Below are 9,788 nucleotides of genomic sequence, written 5' to 3'. Positions count from 1 at the left end.
ACTATAATAAGATGCATGTTTCTAATTATAATCCTCTAGTTTCCACACAAGTCCCCCTGAAGGGAAAATATTTAAAAATTAAGATACTAGTAACTGAAAGTTATTTCAATGCTTTTACCTAGTAGATAAGCAAACTTTACCATTTTTAGTTCTTTGCTTCTCTTCTAAATCCCGCAGCAGCAATTGAAACTTGCATATAAACTATTTTAATCTGTTGATTCCAGAATTGTTTCAAGAGTGTAAAACTTGCTTCTTAAGATTAGCTTGGTCACTTGCCTGCCACCATAAAGTAGTACTTTAAAATTCTAGAAAACTTCTTTTGTGAAATGCTTAACAAAAGTAACAGATGTACTCACCAGTTCACTATATAAAAAAACCTATGTTAAGCACAGGCATAGTAAATGCTCCTTAGAAACTCAGATCTATAAAGCGTTGACAATCCATTTCCAGTTGTAACACAAGTTTTAAAAGCGTATCTGAGAAGGAAGTCTTCCTCTTCCTGATTGGCTATTTCACAATTTTTGTCAAGCCTGCCTCAACTTGAACATTTAGGCAAGAATAATCCTTGACTTCGTTTGCTGAAAAAATATACAGTAGTTTACTAAAGGTCAAGTGAAATACAGTAAAGCAAAACCAGAACTGAAATTTGTTCTCAACCTTCATTCCACTCAAAACTTTTGCACATACTAAACACAAACTGTTACATCAAAATTATTTTTCTGAGTAAGGATATTCCAGTAATACTTATTGAAATAAGTCAAAGATATGGAACAAATCAGGTGCGCAAATTTATGCATTAGATTTATTTTTGTGTATCACAATCCTGAGAGCATTGTCTCTATAAGAACCTTATTATTCAGTTACTACCTGGAAATGAAGTCAAAAGTGGTTACATAAAGAAAAAATGTGGGATAAAACATGGGTCCATTCTTTGGAGAAATGTTTTTTATATCATTGTGTTGCTTTACTTTTCTTGTTTTTGCTTTTCTTGTCTTTCTTCTTTAAACCATCCATATTGGCTCTAATCAAATTTGAATATGCCTGCAATCAAAAACAAGTTTTTTTAAAAAAAAAACCAAGTTTCAAGAAATTGCTAATATTTGACTCAAAATATTTGCAGAGATAAAGCAGCTACACATTTCTATAGGGTTCCAATTACTCAGTCTTACATTCAGTGTAAAAATTAGAAATTATTTGATTAAAAATCTGAAGTCTATGTGAATAGATACAAACTTACCATCTGGAATTTGTTAACTTCCCTTGAACTCACCTGTAAGAAATCAATTACATGATAGAATTATTGGATGATCAACCAATATATTCAAAAACAGCTGATTGTGATTATCACAAAATTCAGATAAATAAGAATTGATACATTAAGTACTAGCTTTGGTGCATTGGTTAAATGCTGGACTAAAAACCAGGAATATTATGAATATTAGGTCTCCCTTAGGTATGAAAGTTACCTGGGTAAGTCATATTTTCTCAGTCCAATCCACCTAACAGGACTATAGAGAAAACAGGAGTAAGAGGATAATGTATCTAACTATGAGGTGTGCAAAATAATAGAATAATATGTGGCAAAAGAAAGCAATAGGGGCCTTAGCTGCAATTCCAAAACATCTCGGTACCACTTGAACACCCCTTGCATTGACAAAATCACCATTAGTCAATTGCAAAGCAGCTTTATTTGGAACAGTTTGCATCTTTTTATGCCATCAAATCAACATCTTCCCATCCTAAATATTTGGGAAGGACTGAATATGTGAATAAAAATGCCTAATCTAGTCTAATCATATGGCTGTGCGACCAACAATTTTCAAAGTTACAAGTTCATTATATAAATCACATACATAGAAAGGTGAGCAATGAAATCTCTTTGAAAGGTATAATTAATAATTTTGAAATCATACTGAAAACGTACAAATTAAACTGATGACTGGTACACAGAGCGAGGCCCATATTTTGCCCAAATTGAAATAGCTAGGTTTTTACCAGTTCTTTTCTGAGCACATTTAAAGTTCCAAATAAACTTGCACAACTCAGGGGAAAGAGCCACATTGATAAATTAAAAATAAATGTGGACCACAGCAGAGTAGCTGATGAGCCAATCGGCTGTTCAGCAGCTAGTGACACATCAGCGATGGGTTGGTAGTGTTGCTGAGGTATGGAGGTACTCAGTGGTGTGTCTTTCAGGGTGACAATTTGAGTTTTTTTAAAAAATACCAGTAGATTGCATGCTATGCAGCACTGGTTGTAGGTTCCAATTATCTGAACCCCATCTTTCTTTGTACTGATCTTAATTACTATAGTCAATAACCAAGCCTCTTAAAGATACTTGTGCTCCATAGGTTCATCTACTGAATAAGCTGTATATCCATCACTCATGCTGCTTTCAGGAAGTGCTGAAAGCATTTCTCTTTCTTGACCTTTTAATTCCTTTGAACTTGATTGTTCTGTTTTTGATAATTGTCTAAATTTCATTTTAAAGTGTTAGCTACCTTGAGGGTGAAAGTTAGCCTGCTTGTTAACTTGAAATACATAAAATAAAATTCATTACCTATTTTATATAAGGTCTTTCTCCCCACACTTACATAAAAATGCAATGGTGAAAAAATATTCTTTCATAAAAGAATAGCACCTACCACTGTGCTTATTTTTTTCTTCCCATCTGTGGCTCTAAGAAGACATTTGTTGTCTACAGGCTCAAAAGTCTCAAGATGGCCCTTCCGTGGAATTGGTCTTGTCCGACCATCGTCTACATTAAACAGAAGCATCAAAGTTATATATTGTATTTAGCAAAACTAGCAAATTAAATTATATAACATCTAAAGATAGCAAGAGAATTTTTAATAAAATACATTTCTCCATTTTTGAATGTGCTTCATATATTAGAAATCTAAAAGTGCAGATTGGGAGGCAAGAATTTTGTTAGAATGCTAGTTATTATATTAAGCTGGGCACAATAATAAGGTTGCACAATATTAAACACAGGTGAAGCTGTTCTTTAATGCTTAAAGGAGCCAACTCCCCAGTTGTGGCAATGCCATTACAGATTGCTCATTTGAAAGCAAACATTATTCCTCCCATGCTACAAGACCAAAAACAACATTTTTCCTTAGAGAATTTATTACCTTTTCATAACGTTTATGATTTAAGCAAGGGGGGGAGAATAAAAATTGGCTTGCTCTTTTTTTTGTTACCCCAATACCAGGTGAATTGGAGGCAAGATACCTTAGAAAACCCTATTACTGCTATATTCCTTTTCTCCCATCCACTATTCCGGTGTTTCTCAATCATAGCAATTTCTGTGGAGTTCTATTCTCAGAATTTCCCAGTTAAAGGCTATTTTCAAAAATGGGTGCACACAGTTTTCTCTGTGAAAGCTGTGAGGAAAAAGTTAGACGATTCTATCCAATAAGAGGACAATATTCAAATTAAGGGAAAATATACTTAAGAAGCATTAAACACCCTTGACTCAGTACAGATCTAAATCAGTTTTTCCCCATAGATTAAGTTTGATGTAATTACCTCCTATATTATTCCTGTGATTACTGAAGTTGCTACTTACCCATTTACTAACTGAATTGCAGTTCCACTACTCAGCACAGTAGAATCTTCATCTGATTTGTTATGAGAAAATATTGACAAGCTAATGTGAGACAAACAGGAATGTAATACTTACATTTTTTTAATGTTATATAGACACTGCCTGTGGTCCTGCATTTCTGAAAAAGCCTGGTCAGCTCTGTCAAGAACTGCAAAAAAAATAAACAAACCATCTGTTATAAAGATCACAATTTTGAATTTTCTTTTTCCAGCTAGTGAACAATCTGATCCTAAAGCTTTGTCACGCCAAATATTGCAACAGCTGCCCTTGACTATTCAACTACAGCCTTATAATCTATTTATGGAGCTAGATACACACACTGAATCTACACCTTTCACTGCTCCTTACTCCCCGACCAAAGAGATTCTAACTTGCATTAAGCTGGACCTCTTGTTACATCACAGCCAATACTCTTTCAGGTGCAATGTATTGTAAACTATTTCAAACGCGCCCCGTAAGCAATCAATTTTTCCATGACAAGGAGTATTCAACAAGGACGTTGACTGTTGCCAAATTAGGTGGGGCCAGAAAAGGAAGTGGCACGTAGTAGCAAAGAACTGATGCTATGGGTTGGAGCTTCTGGCATTCATTAGGCATTTAAGCGGGCCCCGTGCAAACAAATACCGTTGTGGGGGGAGGGGGGCTTAGCAACTTTCAAGAATGACCTAATATTATCAGAGGGGAGTGATGGGCGCTCCTCCCTGGCTGTCCAATCACTAGACCCGATGCAGAAGAGAGATAAGGCCTCTGGAACTGCCACCTTCGTTTTGTTTAACTGTTCCCCCCACCCATCCCACGGCTGCCCATTCTGCTTCACACAGCAACTGCGGGAGGGCAGCCTTCCCCACTACAATGGTGCCAGGTCGGAGGACATTTGCGCCCATAGCAACGGGGCTTTGCGAGCTCAAAGGGCGGACCCTTCCCTTAAAACGCAAAAAAAAAAACCAAAAACCCCAGGATGGAGCGTTAGGCCGCGGCACCTGCTCGCTCTCCAGCAGCACCATCGCCCCGCGCGCTTCTTCCCAGCAGCTGACGCAAACGCAGCCCACTCCCAACCGCCGCCGAATGGACGGACACCCGGTCAGGAAACGGAAGTTGCGAGGCCATGAGAGGCGGAAACTCGAGAAAGAACCTCCCTCTTTTTTCTCTCTGCTGCCCCCCGCAGGGCTCCAGACGGAATTGCACTCAGAACTGTTCTCGAAATTGGAGGCCCCTTGCGGGGGTCAGCCGCGAAGAAGTCGGTTCGAGCTGATTGGTCACGACTTTTCCGCTGCGCGCGCAGTGGAAGCTGAAGTGTGCCACCGGGGGGAGAGGGGGGGAGGAGCGCTTAATAAGCGAGGTCTCCCCTCCGATCCCTTTTAAAAGGAGAAGAACCCCAGTAGTGGTATATAGAAGATAGTCCCACCTCACCCCACCCCCGGTGTTAGGACTGCTGAAACTGGGCTGCCAAAAAAATCTGCACGGCCACAAGATTACAGTGATAAATTGTTTCTTTTTTTCCTTTTTCTTTTTTAGTATTGGCTAAGTTTTGACAACCCAGATCCAGTAAATCCTTAGTTGCCATATTTTGAAAACTATGGAAATTACCATCAATGGGTAGATGGTCAGGAGCAATACTGAAACTTAATAAAAGCCTTTGCTATTGTATTTATTATTTTATTTTATATTTTATTTATTTTGGTTCCTTTCAGGCCCTGGATTCCTGACCATTGCTTGGACAAGTCCCTGCATTTTTCTTGGCAGGAGTTTCAGAAGTCCTATTGCCTCCTTCCTAAGGAGGAGCAGGGGTCCCCAAACTTGGCAACTTTAAGACTTGTGGCACTTCAACTCTGGGAGTTGAAGTCCACAAGTCTTAAAGTTACCAGGTTTGGGGAGCCCAGCCTCAAACTATAGTGTGAAATAGAGCAGGTGGCATCATCTTCCAGAAAATCAGCCTTGGGTAGAAATGCATTTTGCCATTCTAACTTGGGGAGTTACTACTGTACTTTGTTGAGGAGGCAACTTTAAGACTTGTGGACTTCAACTCCAGCCAGAGCTGGCCTGTGAATTCTGGGGGTTGAAGTCCACAAGTCTTAAAGTTGCCAAGTTTGGAGACTCTGGTTTAGAAAAAAATGGCTGGCCCAATAGCCACCCTGCTTGCTTCATGTCAAAAGTTGGACTAGAACTCACAGATTTCCACTTTCTAACCTGATGCTGTAACTGCTACATCAAAAATCACACAAAAATCACACAAAAATCATCACAATGATGGAATCCCCAATTATATCTTCAAAAAAAGGCAACTATGATCTTATAAACAACGATCTCTCATCCCTTGATTGGCAATTTCTATTCTCTGGATGCAATACTATAGAAGACCATTACAACATATTTTTGCTTGAAGTCAAAAGAGTCATCAAACTATATGTACCATTAACAACTCCCAAAACCAGAAAAAACAAATTACCCAAAACAATAAGGAAGCTTCAATCCAAAAGAAATCACTTTGGTGGAAAAGCAAATCTGGTCACGTTGCCAACTTCAAAAGCCGATACAAAAATTTATGCCACCAGATAAAAACTTAATGCACCAATTATCACATTAAACAAGAAGGAAACCTTCTATGCACCAATTTCACCCGCACTTTCTACAATTTTGTAAACAACAAACTAAAAGACTCAAGTTCCATCCCACCCCTGAAAGGACCTAATGGTAAAGACTGCAATGATGACACTATTAAAGCCAACCTCTTTAACACATTCTTTGGCTCAGTATTTGTAAACAGCAATGGATCATGCCCAGTATTTCCTAGTTGAACCACAGACAACTACAATGATCTAATACATATCGATTTTACAGAAGACAATGTTGAAAAAGCACTACGCAATCTAAAACCATCTCTATCTATTGGACCGGATGGAATATGTGCCTACTTCTTTAAAAAGCTATCCACTGCCATAGCCGAACCTCTAAGCATAATCTTTGAAAAATCTTTCAAGACCAGCTCCTTCCCAAAACTATGGTCACAAGCCACGGTCATCCCCATCTTCAAAAAGGGAGACCCCAGCCTAGTTGAAAATTACAACCAATCTCCTTATGTTGCGTCACCTGTAAAGTTGTGGAATCAATTCTTAACCAATCCATTATGCTCCACTTAGAGACAAACAACCTACTCTCTAATAAACAATTTGGTTTCAGGAAAAAACTATCCTGTAATCTGCAACTCTTACACTGCAAAAACATATGGACGACACAACTCGATCAGGGCAAAGCAATAGACTCAATCTACATAGACTTCTGTAAAGCCTTTGATTCAGTGGTACATGACAAACTACTCCTAAAACTAAAATCTTATGGTATCTCTGGACACCTGCATAACTGGATAGAAGCATTCCTGTCAAACAGACAACAAATGGTCAAAATTGGGAGCGTCCTATCAAATTCTCTACCTGTCAACAGTAGTGTCCCCCAAGGCAGTGTTCTAGGACCAACTCTTTTCATACTCTACATAAATGACCCCTGTGGTTATATCAAGAGCAACTGCATTCGCTGATGATGTAAAGCTATTCAACACTACAGACAATATGGCTACCCTTCAAAAAGACCTCAACTATGTATCAGAATGGTCAAACAAATGGCAACTTCAAATCTCAACAAATAAATGCTCTGTCTTACATATTGGCAAAAAAAATCAGAAAATAAAATACAGGCTGAATAGTCAAGACCTTGTTGATGATCCAAACTCTGTCAAGGACCTTGGAGAACTCATCTCAAATGATCAAGTGCTAGAACCCACTGTAACTACATAGCCAAAAAGGCATTAAGAGTTGTTAACCTAATCTTACGTAGCTTTTTCTCTGGTAATATTACACTACTAACTACTGCATACAAAACATTTGCTAGACCAATACTCAAATACAGCTCATCAGTCTGGAACCCACATTATGTATCTGATATTAACACAGTTGAGAAAGTCCAGAAATATTTCACAAGAAGAGTTCTCCACTCCTCTACTCATTGCAGAATACCTTGTGCCACCAGACTCGAAATTCTAGACCTAGAAAATCTAGAACTATGCCGCCTGCGGTCCAATCTAAGTATAGTATATAAAATCATACATTGTAATGTCCTACCAGTCAATGAATACTTCAGCTTCAACCATAACAACACAAACAGATACAAACTCAAGGTTAATCACACCAAACTTGATTGCAGGAAATACGACTTCAGTAACAGAGTGGTCAATGTCTGGAATACTCTACCTGACTCTATGGTTTTTTTCCCCAAACCCCAAAAACTTTAACCTTAGACTTTCTACTATTGAACTCACTCCTTTCATAAGAGGTCTGTAGGGGGCATGCATAAGCGCACCAACGTGCCTACCATTTCTGTCCTATTGTTTCTTTTATATTTTTTTATTTTTCTTATATGGATCCATGTATCCATAACTATGTTTTTACTTATACCTATTATCTTGTAAGCAATTGACAAATAAAAAATAAAATAAATAAATAAAATAAAATAAAGCCATTCTTTTTATTAGGAATTATCTCAGCCATAAGAGTAGCAAAGTGTTTTTTTTTTTTTCTGTTCAAACAATGTCTGCATCCTGTCATCCATCACTTTAGAGTGATCTAGTCCCTCCTGCATAATTAGAAACCAGTGGATTAACTGCAAGGATGCTATATGTTAGATAAAGTCATTCAGATCTAGCCTGAGTTGGACACTTGTTATGTAGGTGTGGTGGAATTGATTCAGAAAAACTCTTCATTTGATTGGGAGGAATTTGAGCCTGCTAGTACTGAGGAACTGAATAGAATTCCAGAGTCTTCTCCATCTGTGTTACAGACCCATGCATCTTCTAGCAGGTTAAGGCGCCTTGGGAGGTGATATGTGGTTGGTTCCACTTGATGGTGAAGGCATCTTTGGATGGAGGGATTCTCTCCCCATTCCTTGGGAAGCCTTTGGTGGATCCAACAGAGCTGGATAATTTCTGTCCATTCTCCAATCTTACTTTGTTAGAGAAAGTTGCTGAGAAAGTCATCGGGCTGTAGCTTTAAAGAACCTTGGAAAAAATGAATTATCTGGACTCCATTGGATTTCAGGCCAGGAGTTAATACTGAGACTGTGTTGGCCATACTTTCTGGTGATGTACAGCAAGCCCAGGGTGGGAAAGTGAACCCCACTTAGCCCTTTTTAATCTCTCAGCAGCCTCTGGTGCCATTAACAACAGTTCCTTTCTGGATTGGCTCAGGGGGACTGGGAAGCATAGTGTTAGAGTAGTCCTAGTCCTTTCTCAGGGATTGTTGGTGTTGTGGAAGGAGGGATCTGGCCATATTCTTTCCCTGATTTTGTTTAACATCCACTTGAAGTTAATGGTAAGGCCTTCCATTATATACATCTTCCTGTGACTGCCCCAGTGGTGAGATTTTAATTTTTTACTTCTGATTCTGTGGGTGTGGCTTGGTGGGCATGGCTTGGTGGGCATGGCAGGGGAAGGATACTGTAAAATCTCCATTCCTTTCCCATTCCATTAACCTGCTTTCCAGCTCCATTCTCCTGTGAAGGGCAACAAAAGAAGACCCAGCCAATCAGCTGGAACTCGGGAGGCAGAGAATAGATGGGGCTGGGGCCAGTCAGAGGTGGTATTTGCTGGTTCTCCCAACTACTCAAAATTTCCACTACTGGTTCTCCAGAACTGGTCAAAACCTGCTATAATATCACCTCTGGACTGCCCCAGTGAAGCTGTCTTAGGTCTGTCCAGTTTTTTGGAGGCTCTGAGGATCTGGATGGAGAAAAGCAGGTTACAACTTAGGAAGAATGAGTAGCTATGATTTTGCCCATTGGGGGAGGGGGCTGGGATCCAGTTCTGGAGATTTTTTTCACCCTTGGTTCTGGATGGGATAGGATGGCACTTTCTCATTCAGAGCAGTGGTGGGATTCAAATTTTTTACTACTAGTTCTGTGGGCATAGCTTGGGGTGTGTGGAAGGGGAAGGATACTGTAAAATCTCAGTCAGAGGTGGTATTTGCCAGTTCTCCGAAATACTCAAAATTTCCGTCATCGATTCTCCAGAACTGGTCAGAGCCTGCTGAATACCACCTCTGATTCAGAGCCAGCTTGAAAGTTAGGAATCACTCGGTTTTGTATGAATTTACCCAGATGCTAAGATCATATTCAAAATGGTCTTGAGCCCTAG

At 39.2% G+C, this 9,788-nt stretch overlaps 1 protein-coding gene across 1 annotated transcript; it reads right to left on the bottom strand.

The window, feature by feature from the left end:
• Positions 1–788: 788 nt before the first annotated feature.
• On the bottom strand, positions 789–4,701 carry SRP14 (signal recognition particle 14). The gene is made up of 5 exons (XM_026710326.2): positions 4,591–4,701; positions 3,686–3,758; positions 2,646–2,758; positions 1,238–1,270; positions 789–1,041 (listed from the first exon to the last, which is right to left on the bottom strand). The coding sequence occupies exons 1-5, from the start codon at positions 4,612–4,614 to the stop codon at positions 952–954; spliced, it is 333 nt and encodes a 110-aa protein (XP_026566111.1). The 5' UTR covers positions 4,615–4,701; the 3' UTR covers positions 789–951.
• Between the last annotated feature and the right edge of the window lie 5,087 nt (positions 4,702–9,788).

The sequence above is a fragment of the Pseudonaja textilis genome, chromosome 1 (assembly GCF_049901715.1).
Source record: "Pseudonaja textilis isolate UNSWEBS1 chromosome 1, rPseTex1.2, whole genome shotgun sequence".
Classification (NCBI taxonomy): Eukaryota; Metazoa; Chordata; class Lepidosauria; order Squamata; family Elapidae; genus Pseudonaja; species Pseudonaja textilis.
Note: the sequence above shows the minus strand (reverse complement) of the source record. Positions and strands in the feature narration are given on the sequence as shown.

Coding starts and splice junctions, on each gene's coding strand:
- SRP14 (XM_026710326.2), bottom strand. CDS start 4,614: ATGGTGCTGCTGGAGAGCGAGCAG. Junction 2,759..3,685: donor CTATATAACATTAAAAAAAT/GTAAGTATTACA, acceptor TGTTTAATGTAG/ACGATGGTCGGACAAGACCA. Junction 1,271..2,645: donor AGAAAAAAATAAGCACAGTG/GTAGGTGCTATT, acceptor GATTTCTTACAG/GTGAGTTCAAGGGAAGTTAA.